This window comes from Gadus morhua, chromosome 21, assembly GCF_902167405.1.
Source record: "Gadus morhua chromosome 21, gadMor3.0, whole genome shotgun sequence".
In the NCBI taxonomy this organism is placed as follows: Eukaryota; Metazoa; Chordata; class Actinopteri; order Gadiformes; family Gadidae; genus Gadus; species Gadus morhua.
The window spans coordinates 20964052-20986187 of NC_044068.1; the positions used below are offsets into that span (position 1 = coordinate 20964052).

The window sequence follows — 22136 nt, forward strand, 5'->3', positions numbered from 1 at the left end:
ATTTAAAAAAGAAAAGATGGCCGGTCGGCGGGAGGGCGGCGCCCCAGCGCCCTCTATAGGCGAGCCGCCACTGGTCCTAATCTCCGTGAGGAACGATTATTAAGACCCCGGTTGGATATACTTTATTTTCCGGATAATTTTCTTCACGAGCGCTATCGTTTTTAAGCGCAATCCATCATTTATTTAGACCACCTTCTCAGCCCCCATGTTAACTGTCAAACGCACCGGGGGCATGCTTGAAGTTTAAGTTTAAGTTTTTTGACGCAATTAACGCATGAGTAGAATGATCTGCCCCGTGCATCACACCCGCTCTGTACTACAGTCACTTTAACGTTGTGGCTTTCCCATGATCAGAGTAGCTGACTAACCACGGACCTATAACTGCTGCAAGTCAAGAAACTCATTTTAAGAATGCAAGGCAGAAAAGTCCCTGGTACTGCTTTTAACCAGATGCTGTTCAGCATAATCGTCTGCAATGTTCACTGAAGTAAAACCCTTTGAGTAAGCTGTTGAACAAAATAACTTGTCCCACCACAGCCCGATGTTCTAATAAAGACAATCTACTTTTGATGAGGATTTTTTTATTTCCTGAAAGCACAAAGTCATTCATATTGGGTATGTTTTTAGAGCAGGGAACAGTATCCCAGTTTCCACCTCACCCACCTTTAACTTATGTTCCAAAATTTGGATCTCCAAAGCATCCTTTTGCATCTTTTGAATTGTTACAATTGCATGAAGGTTGGTAAGGGCATCTGGTTCAAGTAGCCTAGGGCGATGACGCCATCAGTAACTGGAAGAAGATGATTAGACAGTGAAATTATTACTTGAGCCAGAATATTGCCCCATCTAATTTGTAACGTGCTGTGTTGCGTGTACATATTTAATTATTTTGAATAACCAACCTCTTATAAAGGCCTTTACTCAAACAGTCTGCAGTAAAAAGGATGCATACACACATTGGCACAAAACTCTTTGAAATGTATTCAACAATTGCAAAAACATGTTAACACTCCACCTGTAATATGACCAACGATTCTGAAAGTGAAATACAACTCATTACCAATTCCATTACTAAAATATTAGTTCAATGATAACTATTTAAACATGGGTTAATTAAAGCATGGGTTAACAAATGTATGTTGACACTCAGTGGTCAGTGAATGATTTACTTCACACATTTCTATAAATCTTCAAATGTTATGAGTGTATTTGAATGGAATTTTGTTATATTTTCTTTGGATAAAATGACAATCAAATATCAAAAATGAAATCAATATAATACAATCATTCAAGGGCACCACATTACTTTTTCCGTACTTTTTTTCACATATTTAAAGAACATGGAGAGTTCCAAGCACATGGACAATATATAAACTTACAACATAGAATACTATGAAAGGACATGAAGTGGCAGAACATAACACATTGCCTTTGTAACTGGTATGCATGTCAGGTAACTAGTTTGAACTGTAATGCAGATTATATTCAGTGAATGTATAAGCAACACACATTTTTTAAATCTTTGCAAGAACCATGAATGAATTTGCAAAACAAATATGTAGAAAAAAGCAAATGTGAATGCATATGTAAAAGATGTACCTTTGTGTGTGTGTGTGTGTGTGTGTGTGTGTGTGTGTGTGTGTGTGTGTGTGTGTGTGTGTGTGTGTGTGTGTGTGTGTGTGTGTGTGTGTGTGTGTGTGTGTGTGTGTCTATGTGTGCAGTCATATTAGTGGGTGCATCCGCGCATGGAATAAGACGAGCCTTTAAGAACAGCAGACCAATGCAACAATAAAAAGAGTTTGCAACATGTAATAGGTGTGCCTGTGTGTGTGTCTATGTGTGCAGTCTTATTAGCGGGTACATCCGTGCATGGAATTAAATGTGAAAGACCTGCTTAGGTTTGATTCACACAATGTCCATTACCCAAACTACCCAAAATGAGGTCAAAGTCATTACGGAGGTCTGGGTAATTCTGATAATTGATCGGCAACATTAGCTGGCACCCACACGTGTGCCCCTGTGTGCGACACTGGAAATCAGACGTTTGAATAAACTCCACCTTAATTCTCTGTCCGAAAAGGACATCTGCTCCTGTGCAGAATCTAAGAAATGATCTTAGGGTTGGGTCATCGCATTCCCCTACATACCTTTTCAAATTTCTTGCTGCTGAGTTTTGGACGGCCGTCATTTGTGTTGGGAATATCAGGAGGACTTTGACTCGTTTTGGAATTGGGTTATGCATGTCAATTACTTCAGCAAGTTTCCGTGGGCACAAGGTGTCTGCCAGCGTTTTTAAGATTGGTCTCCAACATTTGATCACAAACATCGGCATCTGGATCAACGTCTTGTGACCCAACTGTGAGATAAAAACTGTAACGTTATCTTCAGTGGCCTGGTGGTGGCAATCGTGCGCATCCAACACATCTAAAAGAGCATCACGATCAACTGATTGTAAGGAGCTTAGTGCTTGCTGAAGTAGGACTACTCCTCTCTCCTCTTTTGAGACATATTTCAAAAAGTTCTCTGTGACACTGCTGTAAGTGGTTCCGTATAGGAATGCGCGATATACGATATGAACGATAAAAAATGGCCTACGTTAGAGATTTTAGTTATATTGCTCTATCGCGATAATGCATGTTTGACGCGATCTATCCATGACCCGCGAAATTTAAAGAGCCACGAGCTGCAACCGGCTTCAACGCATCATCGTCATCTAAGTAAATATGGCTGAATGCAAAACGGAGGAGCTGGTGATTGCGCTCATTTCATGTTCATTTCAAAATTGTATGCGTTCATTTTGCACTTTTATGTTTTAATATCAAGTATCTGTGCACACACTTGGAAGATTTTTCTTTATTTAAAATAGCCATGCCTAATACTGGACGCATTTCCCTAATTCACAGTATCCGTTTCTTTATTAACAAGACACCAACAGTTTTAATTTCATTAAGAGAAGTATACTTCATTACACAGAAGATATTTTTCTTTGTTAAAGTCTCTGCAGCTACAACATTATGTTGTATGCTTACAGTTTTGCACAATAAATGTTCTCAAAACGACATAGGCCTACTAAGTTTCTTTCTTCTTTTGTTTTATACATTTAACAGTTTGGCTTTCCTTAGAGACTATGTAACCTGTTCTGAAATGGTTCTATTATGATTTATATATCGTGATATATATCGTTATCGCAATAGGTTGCAATGTATATCGCAATATGGATTTTAGGCCATATCGCCCATCCCTAGTTCCGTACAGTGCTCCTCCAAGAATGGGAGTGGGAGAAGGAGTGGGAAATAACTGCAGATGTCAATCCTTTGACCAGGATTCTTTGCGACTGCTTGCCATTCCTCCGCTTGATATTCATGCCGAATGTAGGGTGTCTTGACGTTGGTGCCCAATGTACATTTGCTGTAGAAGTCTCCCCAGAATTCTGTCAGGCAGTCTCTAAGAACACCCGAGCCCTCACCTTCTTCCAGCTGTCCATTTGGGAGTTTCCTTTTCACATTAATGTCTTTATTCATTACTTCAGGGTCCACAAACGCCATCATTAGGTCTGCAAGGCAGTGACCCCTACGCACAACAATGACAAGGACTGGCTTTGAATCCTCCCACGGAAAGGTGTCCTTCAGGAGAACAGGATCTGTCATTGAAGCTTGTCCTATAAATGTTACTTCACGATCATCCTGGACATCGGTGGGGTTCTGCATCTGCACATCTGAAACTGTTCTTTCTTGGTCTGGTCTGTTGTTTTGGTTGTCGTCTGTTGTGTTGGTTGTTTGATTTTCTTGTTCTTGATTTGTAACTTCACTATCATCCTGGACATCAATGGGGTTCTGCATCTGCACTGTTGTCTGATTTTCTTGTTCTTGATGCACCACTTCATGTGACTGCTGCCTTGGTGATGTTCTCTTGGTGCATAGGTACAATCTAAGTATCTTTAGTTTATTTTTTTCATATACTTTTTGAATTGAACACTCTGAGAAAATCCTGTTCTGGGCAAAGTCACACATATGCCGGACGCATTCTGTCAGTTTAAGAGACTTGCAGGAACCATTTGGAAAAAAAAGTGTCTCTGCATTTTCCTGGAGGTCTCCAATTGTTGCAAAACTGTCTGCACAGACATGCCGGGTCCCACCCCCTCTTTTGGTTCGCCCCTGTTTAAAGGCATTCTCATTTTCAGAGAAGTGAATCCAACCAATTTCTACTCTTCTGAGTGTTTTCTTTGCATTTTTGTTCCCCTTAAATGTCCCCCAGGACAATTGTTTCTTCATATTAGGCCTATCTGGGGAAGAGTACTTTGCTCTTACTCTTTCTAGAAGTCCTTGTGTAGATGTTCCTGCGGCAGGTTGTGAATGTGTAAATGTTCCTGCGGCAGATTGTGAATGTCTGCGGCAGAACGCGACAGCAGCCTGTTCCCATAATGGGGGATGTACTTGGAGAGATTATCCTCTGACATTAACGTCAGTACTGAAGAATCAATCTGCAAAATACAAAGTCATATGTTAAAAGGATTAAAATTCCACTGGCAAAAGCGCAATGAAACCTGCTGCGGGACGAATGAAAGATGGCTAGAAAATCCCTCCTGGCTGAACTAAAGAAAATCCAACTTCAAACATGGAAAACTGGTCAGTAAATATTACAGTCACAGATTCAGAGACAACTGACCAGACATATTGAGGAAATAACTTCCACGTGATATCAACAATCGACAATGTCATCATTCTTACAGAACAAAGATTATATGAAACTATAACAGCAAGCATGATTTGCCATTTACATTCCTTGAAAATAGCATATATGTATATACACAATTTGTTCTTGATTACCTTAAAGATGTTGTACGACGTAAATGAGAAATGGGCCACTTTCAAGATTAAATCGTAGTATGTGACTTTCAAAAGTAAATCGTTCTATGTGACATGTACGTTTTGGCAGTAGAAATATTTCATAAGCCTTTTCAATTTCATTTTCATTTGAGGACGACAGGGGACGAAAAAAGGTTTACCACTAGATGTCCTCCGTATACTTTCTAAGACTTTGTTAGTAATTTAACAGTTCATAAACCTAACAGAGAAAGCAGTTTATTTATTTACAGTTTGGTCCCAGAATAAATTAACATTTTCTTCAGAATACCTTGTCTTTTTTCAGTTTATCCAGAATTTCTTGTTAAATTCCTCGGTCCTCCAGAAACCTCAGCAAGTCATTTTGTCCTTCCATTTTACCTGAGTACAAATGTCATCAGACCAAAAAACAATGGTTATTAGGGAGGTGATAGGATTGTGCAGGTTCAGAATAGGGTAATGAAACTACACTAGATGGTATATCAGTAAGAATATATACGAAGGAGGAGAGATGGGATTGAACTCTGTATTTTTTCATCATTGATATTCAGTGTCGCAATACAACAGGTAGATAAATAGAAAGTATGAAAGGATAAATTAAAAATATGCTCTTTGCAGTTGTGCCCTCATGTATGTGACAAATACACTTAAAACTATTACTTTTATAGGAAGGTAATAGGTTTGCGCTGGATCGGGAGAGTATATACACTATACAGGATAGGATAAAATACAATAAGGATCTCATTTCTAAACAGTTAACATTTAAATCCACCAACTACAGGAAGTAGCCAAATCTACATCCGAAAATATTTATTTATATAAATGCATTACTATTATCATATATTTATGATACATATTATCACGTTTTGACTAATCTGATATCAAATACTGGAAAGGCACAAAACACACAGTTTACATGGGACAGCTAGATCGGATTAAGCCATATACAAATTTTGATACTTGAACGGACCGTGTCACTTGTTTGAATGTCCATGGCCTTTCAGAGAATCGAATAATGGCGGGAGCATGGCTGACTCCGCTACGCTAGTTGGCACTGTAGCCCTTTCAACAAGAGGTAGTAGAGCCACCGGCTGACCGCTTTACGTCGCCAATCGCCAGCAACAACAAACTCAGCATTCGAGAAAGATGTTTTCAGTAGACAGCTGTAAACTCATGTCATTTCTCCAACGATCCATTGTTCCCTTTGTCCCTTTCTCCTCCATGTAGCGTTTCAATCTGGACTTCAGAGTCAAAGCCAAAGGTCCTTTCCCCCAATTCCTTCTCCACCAGAACCGAGATAACCCCCACTACGAGACTTTGTTGTGGAAGTACCCGAGAGTCTGAGAACCCGATGCAGTCTTTAAGGTTCATAATATCAGAGAATATCCCCGTCTGATGTGAATGACACAGACTCCAAAGTGTCTTGAGGAACGATAGCGTCTACTAAATACATAGCATTAGCTATGTAGCTACTTAGCTACCCCATGTGTGCGGGAGCGTGTCTATGTTCCCCGGGTCATATGTTCCCCGGGTCCTAGGTTCCCCGGGTCCTATGTTCCCCGGGTCCTATGTTCCCCTCTTTGTATGAGACTGGGGAACATAGGACCCTTTTTAAAAAAAAAGGGTTCTATGTTCCCCGGTCTGTTACTTTTTCCACCATTACTGCCAAATTCCGGCCGAGATAACTACCATTGCATGTCTTTACCTTTTGGGGAAGAGGGAGAGACGTCGGAGAACCTGACGCAGTCTATTCATACGCCGGTAAACAAACCCCGAGAAGCCCAATCTCTATGAGAGCTCCCCGCGCTACGGCCATCCGGAGGCGCACAGAGCTTTTGGCCGTGATATTATACAATTATATTATATTATATACTATTATATAAAGAGCTCCGGGAGTCGCAAACGGCAACAATCACTTTCTCCTCCATGCTTCAGTTCACCCCGGACTGCACTGCACTGAGTTGGCCGGTTGAACGCTGATTGGCTGTTACGTTACACATGTCACTCAGTGGCCACGCTGTTGGATGCCGATTGGCTGTCATCACGCGAATGTCGCGTCAAAGTTTAAACATTTTTAAAGATTGATAGATTGCGGGGAACATAGGACCCTTTTCCCAGAAAAGGGTCCTATTTTCCCCGCTTTTCCCAAAAAGGGTCCTATGCTCCCCGGTATGTATGGCTACAGGGGAACATAGGACCCTTTTTGGGAAAAACGGGGAACATAGGACCTTTTTTTTTAAAAAGGGTCCTATGTTCCCCGAGCGGGGAACATAGGACCCGGGGAACATAGGGATGACCCCATGTGTGCAGGGGGCGGACGTGGTATTAGCCTGCAATTTAGGCTACACCAAAGATCCTTAAATAACTCCTCTCTCAATACTCCCGGCCTACAAACTTACGTACTTTAATAAAATACCGGTATATCTCCTAATGTCTCGTGTTGTTGAGCCACCATTCAGCCAGGTAATGCTAGTAAGACCAACCTTGTACAGTCGTTTCCAAACTCCAGTTCTCCGCGTGTGGCCGCCCGGTATGACTTCACTTGATGGTGTTGATTAGCCTACTCATTCGTTGGCAAAAAAAAAAAAAAACGTGGCCATGAATTATTATGCTGTGGCCACGAATTACTTATTATGTGGCCACGATTTGTTATTGTGTGGCCACAAATTATTATTTCGTGGGCACAAATTATTAATGTGTGGCCACGAATTATTATTGCGTGGGCACGAATTATTAATGTGTGCCTGCGTATTATTATTCTGTGGCCACGAATTGTTATTGTGTGGTCACGAATTATTATTTTGTGGGCACGAATTATTAATGTGTGGCGACGAATTATTATTGCGTGAGCACGAACTATTAATGTGTGCCCAGTGCCCACAAAGTATTATTCTGTGGCCACAAACTAATAAATATTCACCCATGGCACCTGAGGGGCACCGTACCTTCCCCTTGAGCCCTAACCCTAAATTTTGCCATTCCCGTGAAGGGGTAGGGGACGGCTGGTATCAATGGGCTAGTGGGGCTAAGCCCTTCCTATCTTTTACAATAAACATGGGAACATTATTAAAATAATGAAAATATTAAAATATAATAATTACTAAAACTTAGAATTGGTTGATTTTGGTGCAACGGAGAAGCAACAGCACCAAATAATCACAAAGACGCAGGAAATACATATAGATATGTTGTGTGGGCTTATAAAAGTCAGCCCAGACGATCTGTCTGGGCTGATTTTTCTAAGCCCACGCTTAAGAAAATCAGCATCCGATCGGTGTCTTCCAATCGTGATTGACAGGTGTTATGACATACCCCGTTGATTTAGAGTCCATTTGAGCTAAATTAATATAGCCCAGACCAGAGTGGTAGATATAACATTTATTAATAAAATATGATATGATACATATAATACAATTTAAATTGCTATTTTGCTTTGTTACATGGAATTTTTGTTCAAAGGCCTGTTCAGTATATAGTTTGATGCTCTAAATTAGAGGCCTGGGGTCTCATTTATAAAACTGTGCGTGGGATCGTTACTAAAAATGTGCGTACACCCAGAAGCCAAGTTTTGCGTGTGCCAAAAAATATTCAGACTTATAAAACCCTGCGTACGCAGGGTTTCACGTTCCGCCCTGTACACGCCCCTTTTTAACCATAAATGGTCAATGCAAATGACCTCATGAATTTGATCTGCATATAAAACAGACTCAGATGCAAGTATTATGTCTTGTCGGAAACAATGGCAGAAGGACTCAGAAAAGCAAAAAAGCGAAATTTCACGGAGGTTGAAGTGGAGACACTTGTGGGTGTGTTGGAGGCCCTAAAAGTAGTTTTGTTCGGGATTGGGATTGGGATCGCCAACAACAAAAAGCAGAGTGAGTGGCAACATGTTGCTGCAACAGTTAACTCTGTCAGTAGCACGGAGCGCACAGTCCCAGAATTAAAGTGGTATGACATAAAGGTACATATTTTATGTACAAATAAATCGTTATGGTCCCTAAAGACCCTCTCCCTCCGAATCCTGCCATTTGCATGGTCCGCCAGCAGTGCCATATGGTGCAGCATTACCACGGCGCTCAACTCTTTATTTATAGGGTTACGGTAATAAGACTGACAGAGAACACCTTGGATAATCAGTTTGTAGTCACCCACGTCAAATGTTCTTGAACATAACCCCTTTTTAAAGCCTGATTTGTCATGAAAAGCATCAAGAGTAACGGACAACGATTGTGATGATGAGTGTGGCTTGGTTTTCCACACTTGGGATTTAATTGACATTTGATTATGCGTTTACAGTGTCACATAAAAATATGATGTTATTGACGCATGTTGGACAGATGCTTTATTCCATGCAGTCGCGCCGTCAGTTGACTGTATGGAGTGACGGGATTAAATATAGAGATTTTTTATTTTATTTCTATTCTAAGGAGATATTTCTGAAGTTATAACTGAGAAATAACGCAGTTGACTTAAATTATTCTGATTTCATAGATTTAACGCATGATACGGGTTGAAATTAAATTCATGAAGGGCGATGATAAAACATAATCGTTCTTCTCACTCTACAATTCTTCTGTCTGACTTCAGTTCACCACCACACCATCTGTGTCGCCAATTCTCCTTTTCCTCCAAACCATGCGTACGCATGGGTCAGAGTTTGCTTAGGGCTGCGCACATTCTCCCGTCAAGTTGTTTTTTTATAGATCCCAACCTTGGCGTGGAAAGTCACGTACACCAATTTCAGCCCTGTTTTGTGCGTACGCAACGGTTATAAATGAGACCCCAGATGACTATATGATGCTCTATGTTAGAGGCCTGATGACTATATGATGCTCTATGTTAGAGGCCTGTTGACTATATGATGCTCTATAGTAGAGGCCTGTTGACTATATGATGCTATATGTTAGAGGCCTGTTGACTATATGATGCTCTATGTTAGAGGCCTGTTGACTATATCATGCTCTATGTTAGAGGCCTGTTGACTATATCATGCTCTATGTTAGAGGCCTGTTGACTATATGATGCTCTGTTAGAGGCCTGTTGACTATATGGTTTTATTCTCTATATAAGAGGCCTGTTGATATTGTTTGATGCTCTATATTAGAGGCTTGTTGACTATATGATGCTCTATGTTAGAGGCCTGTTGACTATATGATGCTCTATGTTAGAGGCCTGTTGACGATATGGTTTGATGCTCTATATTAGAGGCTTGTTGACTATATGATGCTCTATGTTAGAGGCCTGTTGACTATTACATGCTCTATGTTAGAGGCCTGTTGACTATATCATGCTCTATGTTAGAGGCCTGTTGACTATATGATGCTCTGTTAGAGGCCTGTTGACTATATGGTTTGATTAAGATAAGACAGTCCTTTATTAATCCCCCTTGGGAGAAATTCACAGGTGACCAGCAGTACAGTGGGAAAAGAGAAGTGCAAAAAGCAGTATATATACAATAAATTTACTAATTTAAAATAAAAATTATAGTACAAAACTCTTTGAATAAGATAAAATAAAGATAAGATGAAACAAACATACTATATACATGTAACTGTCCGTTTGTAGGTGACCAGTGTGTTATGTAAACAAATAAATAAATAAGTATGATGAAATATGAGGTATAATATAAATATAAGTATAAATATAAATGTGCCAAATGTGCAGGGTCCCTGAAGTAATCGAAAAATTTATTAAAAAAATAACAAATAACAAGGTTAACAATAGGTGCAGTCCTTAGGTGTGGGGTTTAGACCTTAATCAGGTCGGGAAAAAGGAGCTGTTGGGGCTTTGGGGACGTTGGGAGCTTGGGGTTTCTCTATATTAGAGGCCTGTTGATATGGTTTGATGCTCTATATGAGAGGCTTGTTGACTATATGATGCTCTATGTTAGAGGCCTGTTGACGATATGATGCTCTGTTAGAGGCCTGTTGACTATATGGTTTGATTCTCTATATTAGAGGCCTGTTGATATGGTTTGTTGCTCTATATGAGAGGCCTGTTGACTATATGATGCTCTATGTTAGAGGCCTGTTGACTATATGGTTTGATGCTCTATATTAGAGGCTTGTTGACTATATGATGCTCTATGTTAGAGGCCTGTTGACTATATGATGCTCTATGTTAGAGGCCTGTTTACTATATGGTTTGATGCTCTATATTAGAGGCTTGTTGACTATATGATGCTCTATGTTAGAGGCCTGTTGACTATATCATGCTCTATATTAGAGGCTTGTTGACTATATGATGCTCTATGTTAGAGGCCTGTTGACGATATGATGCTCTATGTTAGAGGCCTGTTGACTATATGATGCTCTATGTTAGAGGCCTATTTACTATATGATGCTCTATGTTAGAGGCCTGTTGCCTATATGATGCTCTATGTTAGAGGCCTGTTGACTATATCATGCTCTATGTTAGAGGCCTGTTGACTAAATGGTTTGATGCTCTATGTTAGAGGCCTGTTGACTATATGATGCTCTATGTTAGAGGCCTGTTGACAATATGATGCTCTATGTTAGTGGCCTGTTGACTATATGATGCTCTATGTTAGATGCCTATTTACTATATGATGCTCTATGTTGGAGGCCTGTTGACTATATGGTTTGATGCTCTATGTTAGAGGCCTGTTGACTATATGATGGTCTATGTTAGAGGCCTATTTACTATATGATACACTTTATTACAGGCCTGTTGACAATTGTGGTCTGTAATCCCTCCATTCTGCTGGGTCAGGTTAAAGGGGATTGAGCCAAACAGGCTTTGTTCACCAAAAATAACACAAAGAGTCCTATGGCCCTATCTTGCATCCGGCGCAAGTGACTTAGTCACTGGCGCATGTGTCGTTGCTAGTTTACAACTGGCGCAGAGCGTTCTTTTCCCGCCAGCGCCACTCGCCGGTAAATTAGGGATTGATCATGCGCTCCAAGGGGCGGTTCGGCGGAAGGAGGAGGCGTGTTCTGGCGCAAACGGTATTTTGACGTCTCTGAATACCATTGCGCTACTGACCAGGAAGTACCTGGTTTAAAGTCAGTGGCGCGTTGTTCAGATGCTATTTTAAGGGCGCATGCATACATTCGCATGAGATGCATACGGATTGCTTGTGCACCTCGCGCATACACTTTGCTTCTCTCATCTACCTAGCCGTACATTCTTGGTAAATTATTTGGGAAAGAACATCTGATGCAGCGGTAATAAGTTGTACTTTTAAATCAATGCATCTGCAAACACCATACAGCCAACACATATTTTCTTGACACAGACATCGTGTAGGCCTACATGCCCATAACATTTAGGATTGATGAGTAGGCCTATTTGATCGTGAAAAACATTGTTTTACCGCGAGTGAGTGTTAAAAAGAATGAATGAATGCGGGCGCGCGTGTGTGCTCTGTTTAAACACACGCAAACTAAACACTCTCATCATCATCTCATCTTCGTTCGCTTATCCGGGGTCGGGTCGTGGGGGGAGCAGCTCAAGCAGGGGGCCCCAGACTTCCCTTTCCCGGGCCACATTGACCAGCTCTGACGGGGGGATCTCGAGGCGTTCCCAGGCCAGTGTTGAGATATAGGCCCAATCTCATTTCTTTGCTACATAGAAAATCTCAACCCTAACCCTCACTGTTGCGCGTTCACGCGCCGTGGAGTCATGTCCCATTACCACATTTGAGGTAGCTTGAGGGGTAAGGGGGAGGGCCAACATCCCCTCAAAATTGAGATTTTCCATGGGCACCCTCAAAGCGCTTCAGTTCTGACTTGCTCCCACAATACCTTGCGAGAAAACTGAAAATCAAGAAATATCCTAGACAAGATGGAGGGCGAAAAGATGCGACAGGATTGGAAAAACCCAAATGTAAGTGTTTTCTCTGTAATTAACTAGTAATTATTTTATTAATTATACTCTGCAGCCCGGCCGCGGGCTTCGAAGCCCGGCCGTGGACTCTCGGAAGATCGCGAAAGTCCGCAGCCGACTTTCGCGGAAGATCGCGAGGCCGACTTTCGCGGGCCACTCGACCCCGGTTCTCGACCGGCAGCCCGGCCGAGAACCGGGCTCTGCAGCCCGGCCGTCGACCGGGCTGCAGACCGGGCTGCATATCATGTCGTATGATATCCAGATCTTCCATGTTCTAGTGACTCCAGGTTAAAAATAAGATTTATACTAATATATTATATTATATTAGTAATATTCTTCGAAGCCCGGCCGTGGACTCTCGGAAGATCGCGAAAGTCCGCGGCCGACTTTCGCGGAAGATCGCGAGGCCGACTTTCGCGGGCCGCTCGACCCCGGTTCTCGGCCGGCAGCCCGGCCGAGAACCGGGCTCTGCAGCCCGGCCGTCGACCGGGCTCTGCAGCCCGGCCGTCGACCGGGCTCTGCAGACCGGGCTGCATATCATGTCGTATGATATCCAGATCTGGATGACTCCAGGTTAAAAATATGATTTATACTAATATATTATATTATATTAGTAATATTATATAAGTAATATTATATATTACTAATATATTATATTATATTAGTAATATTCCATAAGTATTATTATATATACTAATATATTATATTAGTAATATTACATGGTTAATCAATGTATTTTTTGGCAGTACTATATTGTGTACATAGCTATTATATATTGTACATAACATATGGCCATATCAACCAGTTCTGGCATATAATTCCTAATTTCCTTCTTATTCGTTTTCTTTCAGGACTTCGTTGAGTCCACTGCCACCAGCCCCCCCCACCTCTCCCTCATGCTCCTCCACCCCAGGCACCTCTTCCACCACCCCAGACACCCCTTCCAAGAGGAGAGTGCCAGGGAGCAGGCGAGGCATGAGGAGAGCGAGGCAAAGTTGGCGGAATGGTTGAGAAGATGTGATTCTCCACCATTCTCTCAAAAGCTGAGAGAGAGAGTGTGTGTGTGTGTGTATTTTTAGGTGTGCGTGTGTGTGTATTTTTAGATGCGTGTGTGTGTATTTTTAGATGTGTGGTTCAGTGTTTCTTATTTAAATAAAGTGTTTCTTCTAAAGTGTTCTTGTTCATAACCGATTATTATCTAAGGGTGCACTCACACTAGGCCATCTGGCCGTGGCCGTGGCCTAACCATGCTCAAATCTGCCAGTGTGAGTGTGACCAGTCTGGCCAGGCCAGGCCAATTTGGCCACTTGGGAGAGGTGTGCTGCTCCGGTACGGGCCGCTACGGTACAGATGCTAATGAGCCGACACGCGCACACGCACGGCTATGCAACCTGAGCTGGATGACGTATAGTCAATGCGACGACCACGTACATAATAAAGGCGACGACGAGCCTTCTTTCCCATTAAACGGTAAACATCGCGTCAAGCAGTTCAACTGTTGGACACTGGTGTGTTCTCTGTGTTGTTGTCCATTGTTGTTAAAACTCTGACTGGCGGCAGACTTTATTATGGTCCATGCAGCGGACGCTTGGTGATGACGTGTTACGACGTGATGACGTATGTACAAGAGCCTTCCGTGGCCAGGCCACAGCTGCGACGGCCAACGGCCACGGCCAGATGGCCTAGTGTGAGTGCAGGCCAGAGAACAATGGGGCCATTTGAGCACGGTTAGGTGTGAAAACGGCCAACGGCCACGGCCAGATGGCCTAGTGTGAGTGCACCCTAATACCACCTTTAACATGTAGCTAAGTGACATTCAAAATAAAGGTATATTATGAGGGACAAATAGTATTATTATTATTTTTTTTTTTTAATACTTTATTTAAACATGCCAATTACAAAATATAAATACCATTTCAGGTTAAACATCTTTACAATAGGTCTTGCTCGTTGCCCGAGACAATGGCAGCCAGTCTGTCTCTTGTAACATTACCAGGGGTCTGGTTATCTGCTAGGGGGCACGGGGAGGCCATGATGACGTCACAGGGTAGGGTTGTCCAGTGGCGGCGCCAGGGGGGGGCTAGGGGGTGCTAGAGCACCCCCTAGATTGGCCATAGCACCCCCATAGCACCCCCAAGAAAATAATGGTAAAATAAGAAAAAAAAAAAAAAATCATTCTGAGTTCTTAATAAAATGTATTGTGTGATAATAATATTTTAATCACAAAAGAAAATAACAGATTGAAATAAACAGATTGTTCACGTAGCACGACACAGACACGTGGCGTGGCGTGCCGCGTGCGTGAACGTGATTGTTCAAATGAGTAGTAGGCTAACGGCTAAGTAACAGTAATCCTGGCGATCGGTCAATTAATTTTAAATCAAGTGGTCACAAAATCACGAAAATGGATCGGTATTTGATCCGAAAAAATCCTCGAGTTGAAGGAGACGTTCAAGAGGAAGAAAAAAGGCAGGAGGTAGTGGATGATTCTGATGTAGAACAAGAAGAGGAAAGTCCTGGTCCAAGTAGTCAACCCTTCACCTCTACTGAGGGCGCCGCTGCTAGCCATGATGCTAGCACCCTGGGTGACTTAAGCATGAACGCCCAGGATGGTCCGAAAATACCAACATTACACAAATATCCAACTCGGATGTTTGGAGTCCAGCAAAGAAGTTTCTGCAAGGGCTGGATGGAACCATATCCGTGGTTGGAATACAGTGTATCCCAGGATGCCGTCTTTTGCTTTGCCTGCAGGCATTTTCTCGGTGGAGGAGGGCACGGGTTTCATCGGGAGCCAACGTATACAACCAGTGGCTTTCATAACTGGCGGAAAGCAACAGCATCTTTTAAGGGCCATCACGAAAGTATGGGACACAAATTTGCCATGGAGGCATGGACTGAGTTTAAGCTAAAAGCAAAAAGCGGTTCAAAAATAACAAATATGCTGGATAAAGGACATTCGGTATTGATCCAGGAAAACAGAAGGTACATGATGGGCGTTGTGGAAAGCTTGCGCTATACTGCCTGTCAGGGGATCGCACAGCGAGGCCACATTGAAGATGAGGATTCAGCAAACAGGGGTAATTTCCGCGAGTTGCTGTCTGTAATTGGAAAATTTGACAAAACCGTTCAGAAAAAGTCAGATAACAACCCGTCAAATGCAAAGTATGTGCACCATGACGTGCAGAATGAGATCATCAATGTAATGGCAGAAATGATTAGGAAACAATTAAGGGATGAGGTTAAGGACGCTGAACATTTTGCCATTTTGGTGGATGAAAGCAAAGACATCAGCAAAAAAGAGCAAATTTCAGTGATCGTGCGTTATTTGAACACGGAATCAGAGAGAGTGGTGGAGGAATTCTTGCATTTCACCCCAGCTGATGGACTAGACGCAAACTCGCTCTTTGCAAGCATCAAGCAGACGCTCAGTCGGTGCGGTATTGACCTGAATTGTTGTGTTGGCCAGTGCTATGATGGTGCCTCAGTCATGTCTGGATGTAACAACGGAGTCCAAGAACTTTTCAGAAGAGAGGTGCCGCAAGCAGTTTATATACACTGCCATGCTCATAGGCTTAACCTGGTGTTGGTGGACTGTGTGCATAATGTAGATGCTGCCGCTGAGTTTTTTGAGACGTTGCAAACACTGTACAAGTTTTTTTCGGGGTCAGTGGTGCACGATCTCTTTCTGAAGAAACAAAGGGAACTTTCAACGGCACAGCGCATAGAGCTGAAGAGACTGAGTGACACTCGCTGGGCATGCCAGTATGATGCTATCTGTGCAGTCAAGAGAACTCTCCCGGCTATCATCGCTACCCTGCGTGACACTGTTCGCGACAAGAATGCGAAACGGAGGACAGAGGCTAAATCTGTCAGTTCCCTTATGGATGAGCAGTTTGTTCTGCATTTAATTCTTTTTGAGGATGTTTTTAGAACTACCAAATTCATGTCCGATGCGCTACAGTCTCCCAATTTCGATCTCTTGACAGCGGATGACCTGGCCCAATCTGTGATCACGGCCATATCGGAGAAACGTACAGATGACAACTGGGCAGCAATCCGTAAGCAGGCAGGAGACATGTGCGTTAATACCGGGATAGCTACTGTACATCGTGAGAAAAGGCAGACCCAAACAGCTAAACATCTGGAGGGCTTTATTGTGGAGGCCCCGATAGAAAGACCAGGCATGGGCAGCATGGATGAACTGAAAACTCAGTCATTCTATCCTGTCTTAGACAGGTTGTTAATGGAACTCCGGCGACGCTTTTCCATCGAAGCAAATGGTGTACTGGCAGGCTTGCCAGCCCTAAGCCCTAATCACCCATCATTCCTTGACAAGCAAGTTATTCTGCCCATGGCTCGCCATTATGGGGTCAGCGAGGAGAATTTGTGTGCAGAACTCCATCAAGTTCGCCGGCTCCTGAAAAGGAAGGAAGAGCAAGGATGCACCATTAACAGCAACCAGGAGTTGCTATCCCTTATGCGGCCTTACAAAGACGCCTTCGTGGACCTCTACAAATTGATCTCCATATCTCTGACCCTGCCTGTAACATCTGCGAGCTGCGAGCGCAGTTTTTCTTGTCTGCGTCGCTTGAAGAGCTACCTGAGGAATAGCAGTGGGGATGGCCGAACCAGTGACCTTGCACTTCTGGCGATTAACCCTCTGCGAGCACGGGCTTTGGACATCGACAGGATCATAGATGCCTTCGCTCTCAACCACAACAACAGGCGCATTGTCCTGTTATGAAGACGTAGGTAAGTGAACGATTTTTCCGTGTTGTCTGTTGCATTCTGCTGGGTTTTTGCAATTGGGTTTACAATGTGTTTTTCTGTCACATTGTTCTTGTTTAGGTGGAAACTGACACCTGATCTGCTGGCTTGCCTGGATTTTGGTTTTTCTTAAGGATTTTAAGCATAGTTTTGTGTGCACTTTTTGATACACTTTTTGATATCTTATTATTGTGGTTTTGAGTGCCTACTGTTTGGTTTCATGTTTTGATTGTGACCTAAAATAATATAATCTATTTGAAAGCATTTCTGACTCTTTGCCTGTTTAAATTAATTATATCTGACGTTCTAATCTGCCGTCTTTAGTTAGAAGTGTATTGAACTTGGTATGTTTAGTTTAATTTGTCGCTCATGGTAGTGGTGACCTGGTAGTCATCTGGCGCAAACTTTAATCCACACACTGAAGTAAGTGAAGTATTTCGGATTACGTTATCTATAACATGCTGCATCCATTTTGACCGTCGGATGTGAACGCGGCTTTGTGCGCGTCCGTCAGAAGTAGCCTACTGACAATAATAATACGATCGATTTGAATGGCGCTTTTTATGTACCCCAAAGACCCGTTAGAGAGCAAACGTGTAAACATATGTGACGATATGGTGGGGAGGTGTTGTAGTAGAGAAAAATGAGACTCATATGATATCACCCTAATTTCATAGCACCCTCAGTAAAACGCCGAGCACCCCCATAGCACCACCAGAAAAAAATCTCTGGCGCCGCCACTGGGGTTGTCCCATTTGGTAGGGGATCGGTTAGGGGTAGCAATGAGGGGTAGCAATGAGGGTCTCCTCCCCACTGGACGTGTCTGAAACACCTCCCAAGGAAGGCGCCCAGTGGGCATCGTTACCAGATGCCCGAACCACCTCAGCTGACTCCTTTCTAAGTAAAGGAGCAGCGGCTCTAATCCGAGTTCCTCACGGATGGCTGAGCTTCTCACCCTATCCCTAAGGGAGACGCCAGCCACCCTTCTGAGAAAACTCATCTCGGCCGCTTGTACCCGCGATCTCGTCCTTTCGGTCACACCCAACCCTCATGACCATAGGTGAGGATAGGAACGAAGATCGACCGGTAGATCGAGAGCTTTGCCTTGCGGCTCAGCTCTCTTTTCGTAACAACGGTGCGGTAAAGCGAACGCAATACCGCCCCCGCTGCTCCGATTCTCCGGCCAATCTCACGCTCCATAGTTCCCTCACTCGCGAACAATACCCCGAGGTACTTGAACTCCTTCACTTGGGCAAACTAAACACGTAACGCATAATACAATCAATGGCAATGTCTATTACCGCGGGGACACATGCATATTAGGATAGCATACAATACTGATAAGAAACAATGTTTATAATGTATTGCGTATATCATTAAATAGAACCACAGTTACCGCATATCATATGTTATAGCCTATCATACGTTTTCTTTGCCGAAATTTATTTGAGGACTCAGTATTTCTGAAGTTGTGGAAGAAACCCCCTTATTCCATGTGGGAATTAGGCCATATTATTTGGCAATAAACTAAGCCATTTGCAGTTTGAAATTCATGTGCATCTGTCTCATCGGAGACTGCAGACGCGCTGTCAAAATGTCAAGTCGTCCAATTCAAATGCGCTCATGGCTCTTAAAGGGGATGGGAGCTGGCACTCTCATTGGTTTGTTGCACGTTACGCCCAAACCACACCTACGGGTAATGAGGCTGCTTCAGACCAACCCTTTTGACACTTGCGCCGCGGCGCAAGCGTCATTTATCCCCCTGTAAAATAGCGATAGCGCCGTAGAACCGCCCACAAAGCTACTTGCGCTTCCCACTTGCGTTTCAGACCGTTAATATAGGGCCCCTAGTGTCCTAACCTAAAATGGATTGGACAATTGATATTGATGCATACAAATTGTGATATTGTGAGAAAACAATAGGGAAAGGACTTTTATCGTTGGCAACGCATCCGTGTGTCAATGTCTGGAAGAATGGGCGTACTTAAGGCACTAATTGTCTATTTACCTTTCAGTGTTTGAACCACACGATAAACAAGATGACTGTTACTTTCTTGATGTCGTAGAAGAGAACATTGGGTAATGAGATAGATGAATAGATAAGGAGAATCAGTGTATGACCCATCTGATATTGATGATATTGATGGGTCGTAAAATGGTTTTCATTTGCTCTGAACATTGTGGGACATTTAGCGGGCCTGAATTAGTCTCTGTCTTGCTGGAGTCTCTAATATCAATTGTCATAATCATAATCCTATCATATCCTTTTCTAAATCCTACAAAACATTACATATTGTCTTGTCCCATCTCAACTTTGGAACGTATTTATATTTATTGAATAGAAAGCACATAATATATTTCCATTTAGCACACATTGAGAGTTGTGCAATATTCAAATGATCTGTGCGAGTGTAAAACTGGAGTTACTCCCACCCTATGCTACTGCTGAGCTCTGGGACACGCTCGGAGCCCAGCAGTAAGCCAACGGCTCACAGACAGCCGGCTGAGATAGTGGGGAAGAGAACATGGACGATGTTCGGGCTGGAGTTTAAGGTGTGAACAGCAACGCCGTCGGTGTGGGTGGGGCTCATGAGTGGAACGTGTGAGAAAACAGATCTGTGAGGCGCTTCCAGCTGGATTATGGATGCTGTGTAATATAGTTTATTACAATTTGGCAAGCAAATGTCTGACCAGTGAATACTGGTCAGACATTTGCTTGCCAAATTGTAATAAGCTATACCGTACTTGTTTTTAAAAATATTTGCATTGGAGTATATTATTGTTGCTGTGCTGGATTATATAACCAGAACACACACACACACACACACATACGTGTGTGTGTGTATATATATATATGTGTGTATATCTATATATAAATATATATATATATATGTGTGTGTAACATCTGAATTGTTTTTTTAGTAGATGTTACTTCTAGCTGTAATTGTTTTTCCATTGATGAAGTAAATGATGACACACATTTAATTCCCAATAATGCAGATGATTACATCTGCCTCTCCCATGATAATGGTTTCTTTACCCAGCTATAAGAACCCAGGTGTGTGTGCTTGCGTTTGTGCATCTTTGTCAAATGCCTTTTGCTGTATTGATTTTTCCTGGACTCGGAATAAAAGGTGAAATGTTAATTTCAGGTTTCCAGGACTGGTGAAAGGACTCCCTCTGTGATGCTCGGCTGCAGTTGATTGTGGGGCCGCAGTGGTGATTGATGAAGTGGCAGCCAATCCTCTTAGGGCTGCTCTTCTGTTGATGATGTCATGGTGTGGTAATTGTTTTTTAATGGCCTCTGGCATAGCTGTTCTCTGTGGACTCCCTAATGCAGACAGTGTGCGGTGTAATAGAGGGCAGTCAGAAGACTTCCACCATTGATTTATGATTACACTATGTGACAATGATTGCACAGATTTTCTGCTCGCCTACTTTGGTCTTGTGAGGTGTTCCTAAATCCCCCCCCTCCCCCTGCTTAACAAATCATATTGTCAGCCTCTTTACCTCTGGTATGTCAGGAACTTCTCTTGGCAAATTAATTTCGACGCATGCATGCATCAGAACACATTAAGAATTCAGTAGAACCAATTTGGTGTTTTCACAATCAATTGTACCCACCACAGAGGCACCAGGCAGCTTAGAACAGACATGGGTTAGGTGTAGGAAGAAAATTTTGAGGAGCTCATAAAGTATGCCAATAACCATTAATTTATGCTTTATTTATACTCCTTATTGACAACCAAAAGTCCAATATTGTTTCCATATCTGACATAGGTAATATAATAGGTATCAAACAACTTCCAGATGCCAGCATTGGTGTCAGTGCACCTCTGATTATGTTCGGAAAGGTTGTAAACACAGAATGTAAGGCCCTGTCCACACGGCTACGATTTTTGTGTAAAAACGCAGGAGTCTTGCAAGTTTGCGCCAATTGTACAGACCAGTGTTTTCGGTGCCTGCAAATGCCTTTTTTTTTGTGCTATTTTTGTAGCTTTGTAGCTTGGTGAATGTAATAACTTAAGGTACATAAAAAAGTATCTTCTGCTTAATCTAAAGGTTTAACAAATGCTGTTGTTCTTCGGTCTACAAAGAAATTCCTGCCACGCTGCGAAGGAAAACGGCGGGGGGAAAGGTTGTTTTGGTGTGGACAAGATGTTTTTAGGGTTGGGTGATGCCGTATTAAGCCTTGCTTCATTCAATCTTCATTGCTCTGCATCATTATCCTGCAGATTATACAATCCATTTACAGTCCAGTACTTTTCATGGAAATGATTTACGGAACCAAATGAGACTATTTCAAATGAAACGGCTGGCCCTGGAAGACAGGAAGAAAGGTAAAAGTTGCACTTTTGTTGGCCTTTGTGATTAACTCTCAGGATCAAAGCGTTACCTATGATGGGACAAATGAAGCTCAGTGATCATGAAGAGCCTCAGAGACGGAAGTATTATAGTGTTTCCTTCAGTCCCCAGCCTACCTTGCCGCATCCGCCAAATGAGTCAACCAAACCTCTACAAAGGAAATACTAAATTTGAGTATGTTATTGTTATTTGACATTAGTTTTATTATACCTGTTTGTCTTACTTTTTCAAAGCTGATTGGGGCAAAATATGCAACCACTCTCCAATAATTATGGCAACTAGATCAAATATCGAACTGAAGTATCCATATTT

General features: G+C 42.5%; 1 protein-coding gene across 1 annotated transcript; it reads left to right on the top strand.

Annotated features, from left to right (window-relative positions):
• Nucleotides 1-14753: 14753 nt before the first annotated feature.
• LOC115534778 (zinc finger MYM-type protein 1-like) lies at nucleotides 14754-17723 on the top strand. The gene is made up of 2 exons (XM_030345998.1): nucleotides 14754-17444; nucleotides 17541-17723. Exon 1 carries the CDS (start codon nucleotides 15094-15096, stop codon nucleotides 17434-17436), a length of 2343 nt encoding a protein of 780 aa, XP_030201858.1. The 5' UTR covers nucleotides 14754-15093; the 3' UTR covers nucleotides 17437-17444; nucleotides 17541-17723.
• The last annotated feature ends 4413 nt before the right edge of the window (nucleotides 17724-22136 follow it).